This window comes from Aspergillus viridinutans, assembly GCF_018404265.1.
Source record: "Aspergillus viridinutans IFM 47045 DNA, scaffold_12, whole genome shotgun sequence".
NCBI lineage: Eukaryota > Fungi > Ascomycota > Eurotiomycetes > Eurotiales > Aspergillaceae > Aspergillus > Aspergillus viridinutans.
Genome location: NW_025091228.1, coordinates 545340 through 567710, shown reverse-complemented (window position 1 = coordinate 567710; position 22371 = coordinate 545340). Strand labels below are relative to the sequence as shown.

The window sequence follows — 22371 nt, the reverse complement described above, 5'->3', positions numbered from 1 at the left end:
GCATATTCGAATTGTCGATAGTTCCGATGATGGTCATCGACATGAACTTTCAGAACGGCGAATTTTCTGCCGCCAACTGCAATCAGCGGCGTGAGAGTGACATACTAGCTTGGATCCACCCTTCCACCATCGAGTTCGGGTGTTTTTAGTCTCGACTTTTCAATCTTTAGGCTTTAACTCGGACGAGATTAACGCAATAAGGGAAAGGCCCAGCTTTGACACCTCGATCCCTCCCACGCCCCCATGGCGGGGCCACGATTCTGTGCAGGTTTTGATTTGAGAGAGATACTATGTGAGATAATGGCATTGATCTTGTAGGATAAGCCTGGAAAGTGCCACCTATTAGATGACTGGCGTCGACTTCGAAGAGAACATAAGCAGTGAAGCACAAGGGAGAACCTCTCAGCTCTGAGTGAATGGCGATTAAGGGGCGACACCACAGTCTCGACAAATCGAGTCACATCTTACCCATCTTACCCATTCAGGAAACAGGTTAGGACTCTTTTGGGCTGGCGACAAGAATACCTGAGCCGTCAGTACCTAGCACTATCTGCCTCGAAGGCTATTGAATAATTCGTTTGCTTGTTTTTCTGATTATTATTGAATCCTGAAAGAGCATCACATAGTGAAAAAGGGGTCAAACAACATGACAACAGTCTTACTGATCCCTAGTTTAGGTTACATCGGCGATTTAGCCAGCCCTCATGGAATTAAACAATGCTGCAAGTACTCCGTATTGTGATCGACATATCTCCTAATGCAGTCCAGATACAACACGACGTCTGTGTCTCAGAAGTGTGTCAAAAGTACGGAGTATGCAGACGGAATCAAAGGAATAGGCAATGAAGCTTAGAAAGCAGCAAGTGCCTTAGGCAGGATGATACCTAGGTTCTCGCCAAACACCTGGTGCCTCAGACAGTAACGCAGATAATCCACAGAGCAGCGACCTTAGTGGCTTTTGCTATGATGAGAGCCATCCGTTGGCGATAATGGCAGATCGTCACAACGGAATCATTCCGATACAGGTCCGTCTCAATCGTAATTCAGCTCGTCCAAACACATGATCCGTTTGGGTTGCGAATCCTGTCTTCGCCCCCAAGCAAAAGTGTGATAAGCGTGTCCGTGCTCCCACTGCTGCCGTTGCATGCGATATCACAACATCAGTCTGGGAAGCGAGCATGCGAGCATTCGCCTGAAATTGAGACTGAACATAACCTGGCGAAGCGAGTATCTCGACTTGAGCAACTGGTCCTAGCTTACCGAAAACCATGATTGCGGTGTCGTCGCAAGACTATCCTCGTCTGCCGCCGTCTCTTCAGACTCGGGTAACACCTCCACGCGTTTAGGTTGCTCCTGCAGATCACTTGAAGATCAATTCTGCTGTCGAGGATGTCAATAATAATACAGTGCCATCGAGGCCTCTTCCGTTCTCCGCCAGTTCCTTTTTCGGCTAATATCATGACCCAGGTAAGTTGATCACGTCAACACCTTGGCGTTCTCAACATGAGCTACGGGCACTAAATAACCAACTGGCTAGACAAGCGATACAGATGACTTTGGCCAGCGCTCTGAACAATATCCGGCGTCTTCCAATGAGAGTGGCGGTGATCTCCAGTTCGTTGCTGTGCTTGATAATCATGAGATTACTTCGCGTTTTCGATTGCCTGGTCAGGGCCAGCCCATGGGCGCAGGTTCTACCTGACTGCCATGCAAGCCTTTGTCCTTTTCTTGGTAGGGTCTAGCGGAAATCACAGCTGACCGCGAAACTCTCTGCTAATTCAGAGATCGATGTCGCCTCGGTCTCGAGACCAGAGTCGGCTGGTCTCTTCTCGGTCTGGCACTTCGCATCGCCCAAGCACTGTCACTACATTTGCCTGAACCTAGCCATCTGGAAGAGAAATACGAAGCGTTTGCGGCATGACATTGGCTTTCACGGCGTAAAAACCGCCATGGAGCGTGCCTCTGGGCTGATTATGCAAGCAAGTTGGTTTGATTCGCATTTACTTGTCAATGCCAACGACAGCGACATCGCGTTGAACTTGGACTATCGGATCACGGAATCTGCAAGACTTTACCGAACCCACAGTCAAGTCCTCGACGTCCAACGACCAGCGGCGAAACTCCTCCGAAAATCCTGACAGATGAATCCTTTGCCCCGGTCTTAGACCACACCAGTTCGCTGAGTACGGACTCCTCCTTCCCCCAAAAAAATTGCCGGAATCAGCCCGTGGCCCAATGCTAGGGATCCAATGGCCCAGAGATCCAACGTTGGAGAGTTCCCGTGCGGCGTCATGGTTGCTCTACGAGGACTTCATCGGAGACCTATGACACCATTGGTGTTGCTGATACCCAGCTGACGCGGCTTAAGGGATGAAAATGATAAGAGCTCTCATGCTCCGATAAATTTTATAAGTGACCTGGGATCATTGAGCACCTAGCAAATTAGAGTCACTTTTTTCTGGCTGCGATCTACCTATAGTACATCGTTAAAGGAAACCGTGCATCACCCAGCAGATTCCTACCCCGAAACCCAGACGCCATGTATTTCAGATTGCTGGTTCTGTCCGAACCCTCACCCAAGGGTACGGTTTTGATTGAGGTGAGGAGTTCCTCATGAAGTGAAAAAGAATGAAAAAAAGAACGAAAAAATTATCGAAAGATATCATGCGAAAGAAAAAGGGTATTATTGTACATCAATAGCCATGCAGAAGAACAAGGACGAGGACTAGCGAGTTTGAAAGGAGAACGAACTGAACTGCCGTCATTGAAGCGGTAGGATCATCCAAATATTCATTTCGTTTCTCTCGTCCAGAGTTCAGTAATAATCCTCTTTCTCTATTACCATGATCAACTCGGTAAGCTCCTTACGCAATGAGCGGTTACGGTCCCATGCTTCGACGATCTTCGGACGATGGCTGAGGAAGACGGCTTTCTTCCACGAAAGCCCGTTGTACTGTGGTGCAATACCCGTAGGTAGGTTTCGGGCAAGGTTGCGCAATACTAATGCAGCCTTGTAGGCCACTCCGAACGGCTCGCCCCGCTCATTGACTGGGGTGTCCAGGTAGTACCATTTGCGGACGATGCGCTCTTGGAGCACCGCCCGTTTGGATGTCGGTGGCTCCGCATCAGGGGCACGTTCCTCGGGCAAATGTGCTGAAACATGCCCGGCGACCATTGCAGTATTGGCACTCGGACCAGACGACCGGAATTTCGTGCAGTTGTCCCAAAGACAGGTATGAACCGGCGACTCCGCCTTCTCCAGATTGTAGTGTCCCGGCGTTTCAGTAGGCTTGAGACTCATGTGTTCCGTGAAGACATGATGGCGAAGTTCTGCCGGCGACTTGAAAGCGCGCTGACACGCCTTGCTGGGTTTCGTGTTGTCCGCCCACTTGCAGTGAACGTAGGGAAAGCCCTCAAAGGTATAGGCGGTCTCCAACGGCCGAATGCCTTTGATGATGAATTTCGTCGCTGCACCAGGACCATTGATCACTTGAGCCTGCGCGTTCGTGAAAGTGGTACTGACATTCTTGATGAATTCAGCCGCAGGGAGAACACCACCACCGGGAAGACGAGGGTCTGCAAATCTGCTCTGATACGCCTGCCACAATGCAATTTGGGTGATCTCACACTCGAGGTCCTCAACAAAGCAGCACCGGAGCCAACGCGAGCTCCGCTCAGGCTCCGAAAGCTCCATCAGCTCTTTCATGAGCTCGGGCGGCACACGAGGGATATCCGACGGCGGGGGAGCCACCTTTTCTTCTTGCAACACAGTTTCCTTCTTGCTTGGTCGGCCTTCGTGCGTTAACAATGCAGCCATCCGAGGGACGAAGACGGTAGGCAAGTTGAAGACCTCAATCAAAGTCTCAACGTTCTCGGATGAAAGTGTATACTGGTACCAGAAGTCCAGTGCACCACTGAGAATATCTTTGTCCAAGTCGAGAAGAGTGTGAAAGTAGAGCTGCTGCAAAGTCTCCTTTGGTATCCGTTCCATTGCTCGGTTCGCCTCTGGCTCGTCTAGTTCAGTGGAGAAATGAGTGAGAGCCCAGAGTGCGCGGACCACGTGAGCGCGATCTGGCGACTCAAGACAATTGAGAAGTGAGATCCAAAGTGGGTCCTCCGGATCGGTCTTCATAAACTTGGTGACCTCCTCTGCAATGTCCAAAGCGTCGTTCTTGATCTCGTTGAGACGAGGCTGATTGGGCATGTTGATCATAATGACGAGGAAGTCTCGGAGCAGGCCTTTCGCGTACCGTGACACATAGTACGCATTCTCTTTCAAAAGGACCATGTTCCGCAGAACCAAGGTCGCCTCTTTAACGTTGCGGAGAAGGTGGTTGAATTCGTACGTCTCGAGGGTGTCTTCCGGCAATGTAACCGGTATTTGTTTGATTTTCTCCAATAGATCTCGTGTGCCGTGTAGTGAGTTCAACACATTGACGCGATCATCAGGTTGCCGAAAATCATACTGAAGCTCCCACTTCACTCCGGTTGTGACAAGGGAAATATCCAGGGCCTTTGCCATGAGGTTCTCCGCAAGCAAAGGGAAACCTTCAAACTTGAATTTATCCCATCGTTGATTCGAAATCTGAACAAGGTGGTATAATGCAAAATCCACCTCATCGGGAATCCCTGATTGTAGACCGTAGTGGGCTCTTTTATAAATATGATCGGCTGCATCGCAGGGTCAGTAAATAGGTCTCGACAAGCAGGCGGTAGTAATTTGACGACACAGTTCACGTACATTTGGGTACCTCGAGATATTTGAGCGGAAAGTAAGGGTCATAGAAATCTGGTTGCTTAGGCACCTTCCCTCGATCGTGCAGGGTCGCAAAAAGGCCAGGTCTGTTCCCGGGTGTTGCTACCTCACGCGTGGACATTAGAACTTGTCTTTGGTCCCTCCCTTCCCAATTCTCGGGCATTGCTTGTGGAATATTCGACCCCATTGACGCGGTGGAATGTGTATGTGCTCCGGTTGGCTGCGGCGAGTGGTGCGCATTTGAGTGCGAGCGTCGAACGGGTGCAGTGTCTGGGATGAAAGGTTGGTTGGCTTTTGGAGCTTGCCGCAAGCCTTCTTTAATCCAGTCAGCAATCTAGGTCGGAAATCATTGTAAAAGGGATGATAAACTTGCCTCGTAAGGACGTGCGCGGTGTATTGTTCGACATTGTGACTAACCCGGTGAAATGCCCTGATCCCAATGCTTCCTGGAAACGCTCCCTTCGCTATGGGGATGAACTGAGCCGCGCTGGCTAGACTTGACCACGCCGATGTAGCTCCAGAATATGCCCACTATAACGTGCTGAGACCAGTTTCGCTTCGTTGGAAGTGGAGTCCTGTTTGAGACGCGCCGGCGTAGAATTTGCTGAGGGTGTCGGGTTGCTCGTGCAGGCGTGTTTCGAAAGGAGAGGATGATATGAGGTAGGGTGAACGGAGCGATACGAATACAGGCTGTGGCTTTTACCGACAAGGTGAATGTTTGCGAAGCTTGTTCGATTGTCACACCGCGGAGGGAGATCGGCCGCGATTTAGAGCTATCGGAAGCCAACCGATGAATGCGACTACGGTTGTGAAAGCAACGAAGCTTCGAGAGGACAGATCTGAAGTAAGGAATGCGATTTTCTTTCTGCAGTAGAGAAATTAAGTCGCGACAAGGGTAGGCCTAAATCAAGCGTCAATGACCTGGTGGTGCTCCTTCAGGCTGTGTGGAGGAAGCTGAACCTGCGATCCTCGTTCCTGGCATCCCAGGCAAAAAGTCCGCCCATCTGCGTTGGCCTCAGGCGCGTGTCCGGATTATATGTTGTTCCGTCCGGGAATGTCATGTCATGTTTGGAAGGCTTGGTGCCTCAGGCATGCGCCTCTTTGTATAACTCCTTGTATACAGCTTTTCGAACGTTGACTTCAATATCAAGATAGGAACTTCTACTGCGACTATCAGGAGATATGCTACGACCGATTGGATACTGCGCTTGATCATACCGGAGCTCTTTTGTATTATAATGTTTGATGAAATCATGGAATGTACCCACCGAGACCAAGGTATAATAAATGTCAGAACTGGATAGGAGGACTCAAGCATATATTATAGAAAGAATCAACACCTATGAGAAGAATTTGGGTATAGCTGCCTGAGGCCGTCCGGTTGCTGAGCCTTGACTATGCCATGCCATCCTCACTGCATTCTGCTATTCTTTTATCATTGGACTTCTGATGACATTCGGCCGCTACTCAGTATAATTAGACCGGATTGCATTATCCTTCTACACCTATGACTAGAGACAAAGGAACTTCCTAATGTATCATTTATCTCAAAGAGTCCATGAGTCTACTGAGCTGGCTCGGTTGTCCCTCGCAAAGTTCTCTCATACTACAACCAGCATTCATCATAACGGTCCATTGAACTGGAGTCATGTTTTCAGCAATGGAGACATTGTATGTTGTTTTCACAAAGTCCCAGGGGGGATATCTTCAGCTCAGAGCCCAATCTTTCTGAGAGTTTTTCAGGACCAGAATATCGTGGTATTGTCTCACAGCCTTAGAGTCCCATGAGAGGTTAGCACTGATTAACCCGTACAATGACTTGACAATTGCAGGAAGAAGTCGATCTTGGGCACTTCATCCAAGAAACGTCTAGTCATCACATGTCAGGACAAAGCGTCCATCCCAGGCCCATCTTCGCCGTGGTCGTCAAGTCGCCTTGTCTCGCAGTGAAATATCCAACAGGCAACGGATTCGTAAGTAACACACACCTCAGTGAACAGGCCTTCCTCTCACGCAGTCAAGATCCGCCGGTTTCAGCTAAAGTTCTCTTCGGACCGCGAGTTCTACACAGCTCTGGCAATCCTGAGCGATATCAGGTGTCCATTCTCGGAGTCGAATGTGGGCTCATCGCAGCTCGCTCGAAGACCAACATCCTCGCAATGGCATTCACGCTCAGGACCGTCTAACCTAGGCATTAGAGAACCATTCCCCTCCAGCGCGAGTGCAGCCCTGTTCCCAGTACTACCATCCGCTTTTGCGCTAGGAAGTGCATCTAGCATCACTGCCGGTAGCGCTGCGATCCAATCCACACACTCTCAACAAGCTCTTGCTAACACAAGTCCTCTGACAGCGTCTTCACTACCTCCATCTTCATCTGGTACAGCTCAGGCAACGGTTCCAGACACAAGTGGAACAGGATCAACCAACAGCTACACAGAACTGGAAGCAAGACCACCTCAAGCAACCATACAACCACACACCGGGGAAGAGACTAGACCCGACGCTCCAAGCGCTCCTCCCAAGCCGTCCACCACGGCAGCTTGCCATGATATCACGACACTGAGCCAACTCCTCCCGCCAAAAAGAGAGTTACCCTTCTCAAAACCGCCAGCGAAGAGATCCCGCACAACAGCAAAGGAAGCCTCCACCACGTCCCAGTCTCAAACACCCAGCGCAGGGGCTCAAATCCCTACAACCACAGAAAACGATGCGGCACCACCACCACCCTCGAGTCAGGCCCCCAAAAAGCCCACTCCAAGGAGAAAAGCAGCAACACCTGGTACCCTGAAGCGTTCAACCACTTCAATCCCACCGCTGACCCTGACCGAGGAGCCGCCGACTCAACCCATCCAGTCTATAAGCTCCCTCGGGCAGCCTGCCACCATACCTGGAACTCAACAAGTCCACATGCACGAGCAGCAACCCATGTTTGAAAGCAATAATAATATAGTCCACCGGCGCGAACAACAAGACCCTACCCCGGCAGACCTCTCGTCGTATCTCTCTGCGCCGACACAAGAGCGCACGGCACGCCTGGAGAACTGGATCTGTCAAAATCTTGAGAATGATGGGTTTATTAAACTCTGCCAGGATGTAGAGGGTATATGGAGGCGGATTGCGTTTGGGAGTTGATGTCAGGTTCTCTTCGTTTCTCTTCGTAATTGATTCCAGCTACTCCACGTTACATACCTATTCTTACACGCGGAGGCTACAGACTGAAGACAAGGATGTTGAGACTATCCTATTATGTGACATGTGAATAATCGGACATGTATCACTCTATCAGAGAGACATCTGTTATACAGTTATCTTAGCTGTCGGCACGCGTATAAAAAGACAACTTTTATTCTGTGAGAAGTTATCCAACCTAAATGATGATAAAAGTACAAGTGTAATGAGTCAAATGAAGTACATCAGCAGCAAACGGAAACAGCGTTGAGGCTTTTATCACACAGACAAGGTATAGATCAGGCTAAACGTACGCAGATACAGTATGTGAGATGAGATTAGCAAAAACGGAACCTATCGATCATAGTCAATACATGTGGCATTGCCGAGGATGGCCTCCGAGCTCAGCGAGTTCGACGGTAAATCAGCCCCGAAAAGACATTAAGATAACCCTCTTTGGTAAGAAGAGTGAAGTCGACGACTACGCGGCTTGTCTGGTGCGCAGACGACGACGCCAGATGGGGCGATGTCGTGTTAACGTTGTTCTCGGTCGAGGCGAGCGGTGGCGGCGAAGACGCGTTGGCAGCGACAGACCCCTCGGCGCCGACGGCTAGATCCGCGAGATGTTGAAGGGAGCGTTGCTCGTTCGGACCCAAGACCGGGGGCACTGTAGAGCTAGATTTGTTGACACTGGAATCCTGATGCTGGGACTCCTGTGCTCGCGAACGCCTCCAGTCTATGAAGATGCGAATCTTGGAGTCCCAGCCAGGTGTGGCGTAGATATTTTCGAACTCGGTAGCTTCGGCAGACACCTTCGCGCGGTGGTCGAGGATCTCTTCAACCTTTCTAAGCGTGTCCCAGCACTCATTTGCATGCTCCGGTAGAACGGTGGCTTCGAGCAAGGTCATGGAGGCTAATGCTAAGCTGTGGAGATCGAAAGGCGTCGTGGGGCGAGACTCCATAGTCGCTTTATGCAACTCGTTAATGACCTCCACCGCGCAGTAGATAATTTCGTAAGGGCTGTAGACAAAGATATGTCGTTTGATAAGCAGCCGGACAGTCCAGTAGAGTTGATTTTGCAGGCTTTCGAAGAACCCGTGCGATGGTGCTTCTTCGGCTGCATCATAGGGCTCCCGGAGGTCCTCAACCTGTCCCAGACGTTCGAGAGAAGCAACCAAATTCGCACCGACCATGCGACCTAGTCCAGTATTCGACTGGCAGACATTGTGCTCGATGGCGGCAAGAGTGGTCATTTCGACCAGGAACGAAGAGTAGGCTAAGAACAATTGGTGTTAGCAGACAAGAACAGTTATTAGGGAATGGAATTCAAACGTACCACCAATCCCCGCGGTGACGGATCCAAGAACACGTTCATCTTCACGACCACCTATTTCCTGGTTCACCAAGACGCTCGGATCGGCCACACTGATGGCATACCACCGCGCCAATATAGCTAGTGATACCCAGCTGCGCCTCACTAGGTTTGCATCTGAATCCACGTCGGCATCCGAGGACCGTTTAGCCTTCAACTGATCGAGACTCTTTGCCATATCAGAACCGAGTTTAGTGGCGGACTGAATCAAAGAGTGTTTAGGCAACCCATCTTTAAGGACAAGGTTCTCGGACCCACGCGAGTCACAGTCTAGTATCATGAGCAGCGTAGTCTGAAGCCATACCAAGTTGACGGCAGTTGGACGAACCAGGGCCGGCTGCCGAGTGTAATATAAGAGAAGATCCTGCGCATTATCAAACGAGGTCACTCTCTCGAAGGTGCTTAGCACACGGTCCAAGTTAGTGTGCGTCACAGTGTACAAAGCATACAGGAACACCTCCTGGACCTCGCGGCTGCATTGATGAAGAATCTCTAGTAGACGGTCCTTTGAATGCGGCAGGATGGGGAAGATGGTGTGAATCTTAGCATAGTAACTGCCTATAGTTAGCTATCATAAGAAATGGTAGGACGTTATGAAAGGAACTTACGCATTGAGAGCACCTTCATCGACATCCAAAGGAGTCATGTCCTCTTCGATTCCGTGTTTAGACACATCCGGGATGTCAAGGCCATGTGGAATCTCATGTTCGTTTCCAGTCGACCAGAATAGATTTCCTGGTTTGGGTGCGGTATTTCCCATGACCGACGGGTTCATCGGATCCGTCGATGTCTCGCCAGCATCTATCAAAGTCAGTCAAGTAACATCACCTTGTAGAGGTAAGGCAGACAAACCGAATGCATTTTGCGAACCTCTGGGATTGAACTGAGGTTGAGAATAAGACGTGGTTGGTAGTCCAGCCGGCAGTCCCTCGAAAACAGAATAGGTCCGCTTACGACCAATAGGGCCGGCATCCATTGGTGGGGAGAATTCCTGGTAGGGTCGGGGAGGCGACACCTCATTCATGGCCTGGTACGGCATGTCCGGGTGCACCATAGCAGGCTGCATCTGACTCTCGAGAGTGTGTAGACGCTCCGCAAGTTCCTTGATATAACTGATGACCAATGTCAGCAACTTCGTTCCAATGTCCTGAGGAGCAAATGGCGCTGCGCTTCTCACCCTTTGCTAGGACCGCGTTTCATGGGCACACGACTGAACTGGCACGCGACGCCAAGTCGACGACAGTTCGAGCAGGTCTCGACACCGGATTCAGAGCTTGCATCGCAGCGGACCTAGTAAACCATCATGTGTAAGCCCTTGGAACGATGGTGTGGCGTCGCGCAAAAACAGAACGCGAAAACCGAAAAAGAAAAATGAGGTATAGGATCCCTACCTTCTTGCGCCTACACTCATCGCAGGCCCGAGAAATCTTCGACCTCTTCCTTCTAGCGCTTTGGTCTCCATAACTCAGATCATGATTCGGATCGACGCCCACCTGCTGACTGGGAGTGAACTGCAGCATATGTTGTTGGTGTTGGTCCGGCGATGAAGGGCGTCCCATATCAGCGCCACCAGGGTTGGACGAGCCCATAACCATCGATTGGCCATGATGCACGCCGTTGCTCGGACCATCGTTCAGGCCTGGTCCGGAAGCCTCGTGCGACAGCTCGGCGGACAAAAGTTCGTCGGCGGTCAACTGGCGATTCCCATAGTACGGCATGGAACCCTGTGCCATTTGCGCCGCGTTGGGAGACGGGTAGGATGTAGCCGGAGGCATATCAGAATGCTCGCGGGAGTTCATTGCGTCCATAAAGTAGATATTCACGCGTAGAAGGTGGGTGTTGATGGTGGAGCGAGGCTCCGGGGTGATGACGGAAGGAGGTAGTTGGAGGACGGAAGGACGCGAGTGACAGCAGGCAAGGTTTTACAGGCTAAAATTGCCTGGGCGGAGAGGCATGTTGAAGGGGCTAGCGCCGTGTGTCGTCGGCGCTGTGAGCTTGACGCAGCAAGCATGATCGCGCGACAAAATTGAGAAAGACAGGAACAATTCGAGCTTGCGATCGCATGTGGGATTGATGATATAGTTTCACACCTTCGGGATGATCGCGCCAACGCGGGGGTCCGGCTTTTTGTTTCTGCGTCCAGCGAGCGGATTAATACTATTTCCCACCGGCCCAGACTCTACTAAATCAACATCTCGAGGGGGGCGAGACGAGTTGGAGATGATTTTACGATTGGGAGATGGCATCTTTGTGGAAAAGAGGTGGCTCCGAAGCCTTCAGAATCCCTCCAGCGCTGCTCATTACTGATCGCGTCCATTTTGATATCTGAGGCGATTGTCGTGCAAACTCAGCGCTCACCCTTGTGCGGATGATCGAGTTACCACAACACAGCACAATATAAAATTATATGCTCACAACTTATTCTGTTGGCTTTCTTCTTCTTACATTCTAAGCATGATGCCATGGTTTCTCTGTGCTGAGAGAAATTGCTGTCTCAGTACTTCTCTCGCTAACACCAACATTGGCGTTGGCCAATGTGTCTTTCCGGCCTGGTTGACCATCCAAGGCTTCTCTCCATGCCCCTAACCCATGGAGCTCGAGGAACAACGTGGTTTGACTCTAAGAGCTGAATCTAAAAGATCTAAATCAGACGACCGCAGAGTGATTCGTGCCAGGAACAGCACCTAGACATGGTGAAAATTGCTCAAACCTTGCTCAGCATGTAGCCTGACCTACTAAACAGCATGGAAATCCGTGCCAGAAACTTCAGCGACAGTGCTATGGTCTTGAATGTGCAATTCAGGACTAGCTGATGCCTTGCTCGAGCGGCGTCTATGGTGACGCTGTCTTACCTCTCTGTGAACTCGTATATAAGTATTAAGGGCAATAGTTAACGTCGTCGGGATGTGGCAAAGTTTTTGTAAATATCTTTGGAGGCTCATTGCGGTCTGTACAGAATAGAAAGGTGCATAGTCTGATATGAGACTCTCACAGTCATATCCACGCATCTAAAGTGTAGTTATCCCTTCACCATATGCTACTACCAGGTGTCTTATCTCATCCTCCAGGACTCAATACACTTCCGTTCTGACATCAGGAAGGGTTTCAGTCTAATTCGGGCCTTTCGTGATCAAATGCGCTACTACCATTGTTATGAGCTAATAGACACCGTTTCACGCACTCCTCCACGTCTGTCCTCCACAGCAAGCATGGTTCGTTGATGGAGCGAAACCGGCGCTGAATAGACCGCGCTTAGCGGCCCGTAAGGCCGCAAGGCCTGCTATCATTTCAAGCACATCAACGTTGACGAAGACACGGTGGCCATTTCAGAACCTAGGGAATTCAATTGAAGAAATGTTGAGATCGAAACATTTTAGCATGATCCAAACAAAGCGTAGTATCGTATCCCAGACTTGCTGCCGTGTCAAAATATCTGTCAGCCAAGAACACTTGTGACGTATCAGGCTGTGTGGGAAGATATTTTTGAGTCTCCGTCTATGAAAGGATCAACTGGTCAACACTTGGGTTACATAGTGCGATTGTTCGCTGTAGTGGATGAATTGGCCATTCACCGTTGTCCAGAGACGTCCCTGATTCCTTACTCTGTACTGTACTGTACAAGTGCAAGTCTCAACAGTTGTTTTCCATTTTCGCATGACGTCGAAGATCGTATTTTCTCAGTGGACAGATATAATTCCCCTTACGCTGATCGTCAGACGGAGCCGCTTGGACGCTCAGATCCTGGGTTCCGATGTCATTCCCTCGAATATACCTAAGAACTCCTCCCTACAGACTTACAGAGTAGTAGTAGATACCACACTGTACCTGATTTGTTCCAAGTGCCATACCTCTTTGAAGTGCCAACACGGTTCACCAGCCAACAGAGGCCTCGTAAAGGCCAGAATAGGTACCAGCTGCTAGCTACTTGGCCGCCGTTTTTTCGTCGGATAAGGACGAGGACGGGGCGCCGAAAGACCCGGTTTTACCCTTGCCGGGTCACCGGGTGGCTATGATTGGCGGAGGAAGAGATCAAACGGGTGCAGATCAGGGCCCCGCCACATGACCGTTGCGTAGAACGACAGAGCACGGGCTAGATACCTCCAATCAACCTGTTACTAAAAGAGCCATCCAAAAAAGCTGCAAATGCCCCAAAGGAGAAGCTGTGACGCCATCCTGCAGTTTGTAGTACGCCAACCAGGAGAATTACCGGGGTTTCTTGCCAGCGTTGTTGGTGATCGGATCGTGAATCCTGCATGCCAATAAGAATGGGTGGACGTCTTAATGTTGGTGTTCATAAGGAGGTAAGACTGGACTGTCAGCTGGGGGAGGTGAGCAAAGCAGGCTGTGTTTGATTTTACAGTACAGCCCTGGACAGTAAGTAGGGTACAATCGACGGTAGGTAGTGGTAGTCCCGCGTCTAGGCATGATGGCGCAGCCGTGTGGACTTTGGCTGTAGGTCGATATAAAGAGACTTTCGATGAAGTTACAGGAGACTAGGAATGGAAAAGACTGGCACAATGAAACGAGTCAACCATGGCCCAATGCGACTTCATGTCCAGGCGCACGTTTCTCAACCCGTTGACTCGTTGAAATTGGTTGGTTGTGGTTGATGGCTCCTTCTGCATGGAAGATGACATAAGTTTTCTAGAAAATGGGTGGCAATCAGCGGTTAGGTCTTCCGGTTGTTATTGGGCAAAAGGTTGGATACGTACTCCGTAACCAGATAGAATGAAAGGTTTGAACAGATTCCTGTACTCGAGTGCACTATCCGTCGAGATTATTACTGAAGTTTTGAAGTTTTCTGTTGGATCTCATCTTGATCCAAGACTCCTCTGCACTCTGGCGCCTTCTCACTCTGGAGATCTGGCGGGTTTCTGCCCCAGGATTTCGTAATATTATTAATGGGATCCATCGACCAGCACACAAAGTTTGGCTGAATTCCACATTTCATATTTGTTCCTGAGCCCTAAGGCCTGGAGAGTATGGGTATCACGTAAACTAGGATATCAGGTCTGACACTCAAAAGGACTGGAGAATTTTGGGTTCATAGGCTGCCGCCTGCCTGCGGAGTGTCTGATAGATGGTGCACAGGATTTTATGTCGGAAACGTGAAGCTGTCACTACAAGATTGAAAGTATTCTTCCAAGTCACTGGAATTTCCAGTCAAGTGTTACATGCGGCTTTACCAATTGAGTGTCTGTCATTGTACCTGGCCAGATTATACATGTATGACAATTGACAGCAGCGGAATCTCTGGTACCACACGATGCGCCGTTAATACTTGTCCATGTTCAATCTAAATGATATGACCAGGAGGCGACCTGACAAGGCTGATCAGGGAAAGATTTGAGGTCCGTAATAATATCAATGTCGAGGGCAAGACTTTTTTCCCCAGAAAGTGATGGATGAGACCAATGGTAGCGGCCACACATGCCCACAAACTCTGTGTGTGTTTCATGCACACCACTACTGTCATCCATGGATCCGCTTCGAGTATTGTGGCGGGTGGACCAGCCCACGAAGCATTCCAATTTTTCTTGCTTGCACCATGTCCGGACCAGCGAGGACGGGCACAAAGAACCGATACATTCCTCGAATGTAATGAGTATTCTTCATTGTTCGTTCTCATCGTCAGCATCGTGGTCTTGCAGGTTAATGGAATGTAGACTCAGCTAGGCTTGACAACGTGTTTCGATAGCATTTCTCCCCGTTTTGTGTTAGTCAACGTACTTTGCTAGTCCATACCAAATAGGCCTAGCGTGGTATTTTCTCGGGACCAGCCGTTCATTGGGATCCAGCCTGTCCCATTATGTAATATACAGTAAGGTAGATTGGAGATTTCAAAAATTACCATACATCCGGATGGCCACAGCAGCCACCCACGCAATTTTCAGCCTACCTCGTTGCAGCCTTGCTTAGTTGTACTCGGTTAGGGCGGTACCTGGATACCTTTAACATCCTGTTACCTCTGACATTACGTATGGTGCCGTAACTGTAAAATAAAACATGGGAAACTGGTTCCAAACTGCAGCAAAAAGTCCACGAAGGTACAGTTGCTGTGCCTCTCTCTGTGTGCGCGGCGCCCCCCCAAAGGCCCCCCAACACTAAAACTACCAAAGTACTTCATCCCCCGATCCTCCCCTCCTCTTCCTTTCCCCTTCTTTCTCTCTTTTCTCTTCCTCTTCACAGGGTTATATTGCAATCCTGCCCCGTCATCGATCGTCTTTCTCCCTCTACTTTGGCCGCCACAGCCGGTATTTGGTGTCCTGTCTCACGGCCGGCGCCAAACGGTGCGTAGGCTTTGGCCCCCCTTTCTCCTCTCCTCTCTTCTCAATTGATTTTTCGCGTTCCTCTCGGTGGTTTCTTTCGGTTCCTGGTTCCTGCGTACTATAGTTTGAACGACACTACAACCTGCAAGAACAACCCCGATTTCGCTCATCTACCTATCTCCCTACTTCCGTTCTCGCTTCAATTCGACCTCGACAGAAAACCATACCCCTCAGTTGCGACTCGACCCTTATTAGGTGGAACGGCGTTTCTGTGACATTTGTTTAGGTGCATTGGGAAAATTCAGTTGGAAGATACCCTTGCTTTGTTGGAGTTTTCCTTGGTTCTCTGTCGGTCCGATCGCCTTGACGGACCGCACACACCACCCTCGAATCTCGCCTTGACGGCTCTTTCGATTCGTCCCGACAGGGCTTCCTGTTCGGTTTTTATATCATCGCTTTAAATTCGCAAAAAAAGACCCGTCTACTAGGACTCGAGAGACCGTGCTCTCTCTTTTCCTACCACCCGCGCCCAATACCTCTTCAAGTTCAAATTGTCACTCATCGCGAGTCGTCGCATGTTTTCGACCCAGTAAACCGCGATGCTCATTGATGGCGAGAAGTGGGCTTGTGAAGCTTGCGTCCGGGGTCACCGAGTCAGCAGCTGTCACCACAGTGGTAAGTGACACATTCCTCGCAAAGAAAAAAACATCGCCGATCATGGTGGCTGACATACCTTACCAAATATAGACCGCCCCTTGACCCACATCAACAAAAAAGGCCGTCCAGTCTCTCAATGCGCCCACTGTCGCGGCCTACGCAAGTCACGGACAACCCACACAAGGTGCGACTGTGGTGATAAGAAGAAGAATAGCCACAAAAATGATTTAGATCCCCACGCCGTTGACAAACGGGATCTCAAGCGTGAGCATGTTGGCGATGGCACTTTGGTTCAGTGTTTCTGATTAAGATTTACAGAGGACTCCCGTCCAAAGTGTGGCTGCATTCATGGTCAGCGCTGTACCTGCGCGCTGAAGAAGGAACCCCATCTAGATACTGTTCCGGAAACCGGTCTGCCTCCGCATCCGCCTGCAGCACTGTCGGAGCCGCCCAAGAAGCCCCAGTTGACTTCGGCCAAGTCGGAAAGCGCGCTCACTGTCTTCCGCGATGGTCACCACAAGCCGGCTCACAAGCACAATGACATGGCACACAAGTGTGGTCTGCCCTACACGATTCCGCGCTCACATACAATCCACGCTACATCCGATGTTCCTCGCCGATCGGTTGAATTCCTGCCTTTGACCGAGCCAACTTTTCTGGAGAAGGCCTTTGCCAGCCAGGTGAAGTCGGAAACGCAGTCGAACGGTTCGCAACAGCGACTTATCAACTCTGAACATGGATCGCCCGATAATGGCCCTGCTGCTGCTACGGAAGATACCACCACGACCGTACCTCCGCTCGACATGTCCTCATTCTTCCCTCAAGCTCAGCCGTCTATGGATCAGTCTTCCAGCGGCGTAGCGGAGTCAATACCAGCGCCCCTGGGTCAAATCCCCTTGAATTCGCTTGATCCGGTCGTGACTAGCATGCCGCCTCTTGATGTCTCATTCCCCTCATTCCCGACGACGACGACTACGGCGACGTCGACATCCCCCGTGACCTGCCTGGCACTCCAAGATCCCTACAAGGAGCCTTTCTTCGCGTCGCCCGACAGCGACCTGCCTTTGAATTCTGCTGCCTTTAGCGCGCCTCCGGTCGATTGGTCCAATTTTCCTCTGTATTCATCAGATGTTCCCACCGCGACCAGCACACAAGCTCCTTCGTACGCGAGCTTCGACTACAATTCGATGGCGCCCGGATTCACCGCCCCGTCCTCGTCAGGTGACATCTCTGAAGCCGAGGATTTTGGACCGCTGTCTGGACTTCCAAATACTAGTGGCGATCTGCAGGATATGCACAGTGCGAGCGATGGTTCGGATTTCGATCATTTCCGCATCAGCTCCGCCTCCTCGTTCAATGGTCTGCCACAAGCTCAGCTGCTGTCTTCGTACAATCTGGAGGCGATTGACATCGACGAGTTCCTCAAGTCCGCCAACGAATCGACTGCCGCCTTGGAACATCAGCTACAGGCCAGCATGGGCGTGGAACCTAAGCCCATCCCTGCGCAAAACACGTTTGTCCCTTTGATTGAGGTAGACACCTTCAAGCCGATGCCTGATTCGACGACGAGCCTGCCGATGACGACGTCTCCTACGGATACCATGTGGCCTACCCCTATGTTTGATTCCAGTGCTCCGTCCATGGATGACAGTAATGGCAACCTTTATACCCCGCCCTGGGTGTAACAGTACCAGTACATCGTCTACTCGGCACTGTCTTTCCAGCTTCCCTCAATCTAGTTGCGGCTACCTTCTCCTCCTCCACCACCTCCACACCGTCTGAGTGACGACCTACGCCCTCATGACCTTGATGAGAGATGATGATTTTTTTCCTGACTATTTTTGACATTCATTCTGTTCGATTAGCGCAGCTCGAAATCGTCTGACGCTACCCTAGCATTTCAGATCTATATCAAGATTCCCGTTCAATTTTCCTTTTTTCTTTTACCGTGCAGTCGCTGGCTCTGTATATCCCAAGACCACTGAATCGGTAATGGTTTGACTTTGTACTCATGTACAGGCCAGGCAGTCGTGATGCGCCCAGTCATGGTTGGCTTGCTATTCCGTGTCATTGCATCTATAGATATCCTGCTCCATCAGTGTTTGGTGGTTTCATGCAGTTTAAAAGATCTTGATTATGCACAATAGATTTGATCGTGTTCTGATTTGTGTTTAGTACGATCTACTAAGGTAAAGGTACTGTAGTTGCATGGATTTGCATGTCTCGTATTGTTCTGTATGCGTTTGTTGCATGAACTAGCCAGACATACAGTACCCACATACTTGGATGATTTGTAGGTATCCGGCAGCATAAGTGGCGGTGTGTATTTCGGAGCATTATTCACCTACCAATCCAGCGACAGCGACTGATGGGATCGAGAAGTCTATCGTCGACGTGTGACTCTTAATGATGCAATTAGCAAATAGTTATGCACCTCTGAACATTCCCTGTGATGAAATGGAAGCGTACTAGTCCTCCTACAGTGGAGGTTTCGAAACCTACCGCCGCAGGGATGTCCCACGCAGTCTTCGTACATACACAGGGATACATACGCACCTCCGAATGGAATGCCGCTGCAAAGGCCGAGGTGGCTTGCGTCCAGTCCCAGTTTCAGTTTCAGCTCAGCTAGGTAGCCTGCTCCTCTCCTGTACTGTCCGTGCATTTTGCATTTGCTCTTACATTTGCCATGACGAGTGCGACTCGGTGCCGGCGCCGGTTCGCATGCGGGATGCAGTAGCCTTGCGTCGGGATTTACTATTTACTATTCATAGGGTGTCTGTCTTGAGCCCTTGCTGAGAGGGCGAGGGCGCGGGCGCGGGCGCTCTGCTCACCGCGTCGTTCGCTCGTCAGGTGTTACTGTATTCCCTGCAAGGCGGGCCAACAAGCTTTGCGTCAAGGCTTGTTGCAACTTGGCGTTGCCTTTGGCTTGGGTTTGGGTTTGGGTTCTTCGTGTCTGTGTTACCTTTGCGTTGGCGTTGGCGTTTGCATCACATGGATACGTACATACGTACGTACTTCCAGGACAATGGCGCAGCGCAACGCATGCCAGGTAGGACTGCACTGCACACTGCATCCCTTGTTGCCTTCAGGTTTCTCTCGGTCTCGGGTCTGGTGCCGTGATAGCCGTGGTATGTTGTTGTGTTGTACTTGCGTCAGCAGTTCTCACCTTGATTCAGACCTGGCTACGGAGTACTAGCATTGGGTAATTGTTAGAGCTGCACGTGGCTGCTCCGTTTTTCTTGGGCTCTTTCTGTGTTTTGTACTGCAGTGGCTAAGTCCTTGGGGTTGATTGGTTTAATCCACTAAGCAACGTAAGATAAGCGAGGTTCAACCGAGTGAGTATATGACATTCCATGTCTACAACCACGGCTATATACTCTGCCTTCTATATCATTTTGATTTCCAGGGTATCCATCACATGCCTCGCAGCATGTCTTCCTTATTATCACTCAAAGAAAAGAGATTCGTAACAGTCCAATGAGAACGCTATTTATACTTGGCCATGAACTCGGCGTGGAACTTGACGATTCGATCGACCCAGTCAGTGCCGGGGGCAAGGAAGGTTGTGCGGAAGTGGAGGGTGTTCTCCTTCTGTCCAAAACCGGAACCGGGGACCACGCAAACGCCCGTTGCGTCAAGGAGGCGCAGGCAATAGAATTCGTCGGCGTTTCGGCCTTCGGCAGCGGCGGCTTCGACAGCCTTGGGGGGCAGGGTGATGCTGGGGAAGAGGTACATGGCGCCCTGCATGATGTTAGAGACAGTATAGAGTCAAGGAGACGGTAACGTACCTGAGGCTCTTGGCATTCGACACCCTCCATCTGCTTGAAGGCTTCGTACAGGGCGAGGGCACGCTTGTGTAGGCCATCGCTAATGCCGTTGTACTCCTTCTCATACAACTCGTAACTGGGCTCACCCTTCTTGGGTGGGTTCACCATAAGCTCGACCAGACACTGACCGATCACCGGCGGGCACAGCATGATGCTGACAAACTTGTAGATCTCGGCGGCGACCAAAGGGTCGAATCCGACGAGCTCGAAGTAACCGCCTCGGTGGCCGCATTCGCCCACCATACCCTTGGACACACTGTGCAGAGAAGCGAGTTCGACGTTGTCGTACTTGCCAGGCACCTCCTGCTGGAGCTGGCGCAGTCTCTTCTTGAATGATGTGAACTCGCCCACAAAGACGTTGGTTTGGTACACCTCGTCGGCAATGACGACCAGCTTCTCCTCTGCGGCGATGTCAAGGACGCTCTTGATGTCCTCGGGGCTCAATGAGGCACCCGTCGGGTTACCGGGGTTGATGACAACGATGGCACGAACCTCGGTGCCGTCGGATTTGGCGCGCACCAGAGATTGCCGGATGGCCTCCACGTCGGTACCCCAGGCCTTGTCCTCCTCCAGGTGGTATGGGACGCACTGTGCATTGAGAAGGGACAGGGTGGCGGTGTACAGAGGATATTGGGGAATCGGGACAAGGACACCGGCGTTGGGGGCGTGGCAGATGACGTTCAGAAGGGTGCTGACACCGGACGAGGCACCAGCGCAGAGGTACAGGTCTTGAGGGTTGGCGGGAAAGCCGTCACGCTCTTCGATGAATCTGGCCACGCTCTCCCGGATTAATGGCGCTCCCTGGCTGTGACTGTAGGCACCGACGCTCTGAATGTCCGCAAGAAGCTTCTTGGCCCGGTCAATGGCGTCCTGGTTGTAGCCGAAAGACGAACGCAGCGCCTCCGGTTTCTCCAGCAGTGCGGGGTTCTCGAGGAGACTGAGTACTTGACGGAAGAAGGTGATGGGTTTCTGATCCAGCTGCTGGGGATTGCCAATATTGGCGAAGATGACACTGTCGAAGGGCAAGGACTTATCTCCCTTGGCCAATCTCACACGGTACTCCTCCGCTTTGACGGCAAGCTCACCACGGACAGCGTACTTGGCCGCCTTGACGTTGGGATTGATATTGTCGGCACGGAGACGACGAGGGCCGATATCAGAAGCGGTCCGCTTGGTGGTATATGGCACGGTCATGGTGGGTTCTGTGGTTGTTCGCGACTACGGGTCAGTTTTCTATGGTAATTGCGGCCCCTCGAGATCAACCCATACATTATGTACCTGAGACAACAAACGATTGACTCAAAGGTGGGGTGGGTACGGAGTAAAATGGATGCATTGTCACGAGATGAGGGGAAGGGACGTGGCCGTATGCCAAGTGCCAATCCACGCATTTATTGCCTCCAATCGAACGAACATCCAATGACGGTTCACCTTTGGCTGATCGGACGATCGTTCGGGGCCAAACGGAGCTAGGGGAGTCTGCCGAAAGCAAGACGAAACGTACCTTGAGAGGTCCTGAGGCTGGAGACCCCCGCGGGTAGCCCTGCCGCCCAGCAGAAAGCCTGACAGCGTGGCAACCGAATAATCGGCCGGGAAACTGCACGTCCCAAGGCCACCGGAGATGCCCGCATGTGGGATGCGAGCCTAAGCTGCCAGGTCATACTGCGCTTCTGGTCTTAACCGGGCAAGGGAATGGCTTCCTCCTTTTCTTTTCCTTCTTCGCGCGTGGGATGCGAAGAAAGACCTGACAGTAGCACTTTGCGCTCTTCCTCTGCAGACAGGATACAGAGGGGAAAAGCAAAAAAGACCGTCTGGGAAAAATGACCCCCAATTCCGGGAAAAACACACGGTGAGCGAATTTCTGCAGGCGGTGAGCTAAAACGGTCTGGCCATCGACGGCTCGCTGACTCAGCACTCAGCGCCGTCTTCCGCGGGAACCATCGGAGCTGGATTCGTCTTTTCTTACTTACGGATAGAGTATTGAGTAATGGTTTGCCAAATTATGGGGTATATCATCGAGTCATCAACCGCCATTGCTTTTGGACCAGAATTTTCATCTACCGGGTACCGTCCCGGTGCTGGAATCCAGAGTCGGAGCAGCCCGGGGTTCATCCGAGGTTGAGTTCAGGCATTCTGCACCTCGATCCTTCCTAGCCTCATAAATACCTAATTAGGAAAACAAAAGGAAGGTTGTCGAAGGTATATTCTGCGTTTGAAACATGGTTGGATCCTAGCTATCGCAAATGTATGCTGCTCGCCACCCAATAACCATACGTAGCACGGGGAAATCCAGCCTACCATGATGTTGATCGGTTATTAAAA

General features: G+C 51.0%; 6 protein-coding genes across 6 annotated transcripts; 3 read left to right on the top strand and 3 right to left on the bottom strand.

Annotated features, from left to right (window-relative positions):
* Nucleotides 1-1458: 1458 nt before the first annotated feature.
* On the top strand, nt 1459-2138 carry Aspvir_002608 (uncharacterized protein; the record flags this gene model as incomplete). Its single annotated transcript, XM_043274206.1, has 3 exons — nt 1459-1467; nt 1538-1691; nt 1783-2138. The coding sequence occupies 3 exons, from the start codon at nt 1459-1461 to the stop codon at nt 2136-2138; spliced, it is 519 nt and encodes a 172-aa protein (XP_043130141.1).
* A 677-nt stretch (nt 2139-2815) lies between these two features.
* Aspvir_002607 (putative chromatin remodeling complex subunit (Rsc9)) lies at nt 2816-4943 on the bottom strand (the record flags this gene model as incomplete). Its single annotated transcript, XM_043274205.1, has 2 exons — nt 2816-4671; nt 4742-4943. The coding sequence occupies 2 exons, from the start codon at nt 4941-4943 to the stop codon at nt 2816-2818; spliced, it is 2058 nt and encodes a 685-aa protein (XP_043130140.1).
* Nucleotides 4944-6636: 1693 nt separating this feature from the next.
* Nucleotides 6637-7888, top strand: Aspvir_002606 (uncharacterized protein; the record flags this gene model as incomplete). The annotated part of the gene is made up of 2 exons (XM_043274204.1): nt 6637-6729; nt 6794-7888. The coding sequence occupies 2 exons, from the start codon at nt 6637-6639 to the stop codon at nt 7886-7888; spliced, it is 1188 nt and encodes a 395-aa protein (XP_043130139.1).
* Nucleotides 7889-8328: 440 nt separating this feature from the next.
* On the bottom strand, nt 8329-11095 carry Aspvir_002605 (putative C6 finger domain protein; the record flags this gene model as incomplete). Its single annotated transcript, XM_043274203.1, has 6 exons — nt 8329-9200; nt 9261-9850; nt 9905-10097; nt 10149-10408; nt 10474-10586; nt 10688-11095. 6 exons carry the CDS (start codon nt 11093-11095, stop codon nt 8329-8331), a joined length of 2436 nt encoding a protein of 811 aa, XP_043130138.1.
* A 5069-nt stretch (nt 11096-16164) lies between these two features.
* Nucleotides 16165-17907, top strand: Aspvir_002604 (copper fist DNA-binding domain-containing protein; the record flags this gene model as incomplete). Its single annotated transcript, XM_043274202.1, has 3 exons — nt 16165-16240; nt 16313-16486; nt 16541-17907. The coding sequence occupies 3 exons, from the start codon at nt 16165-16167 to the stop codon at nt 17905-17907; spliced, it is 1617 nt and encodes a 538-aa protein (XP_043130137.1).
* A 1801-nt stretch (nt 17908-19708) lies between these two features.
* Aspvir_002603 (putative alanine aminotransferase) lies at nt 19709-21243 on the bottom strand (the record flags this gene model as incomplete). The annotated part of the gene is made up of 2 exons (XM_043274201.1): nt 19709-19963; nt 20011-21243. 2 exons carry the CDS (start codon nt 21241-21243, stop codon nt 19709-19711), a joined length of 1488 nt encoding a protein of 495 aa, XP_043130136.1.
* Nucleotides 21244-22371: the final 1128 nt, after the last annotated feature.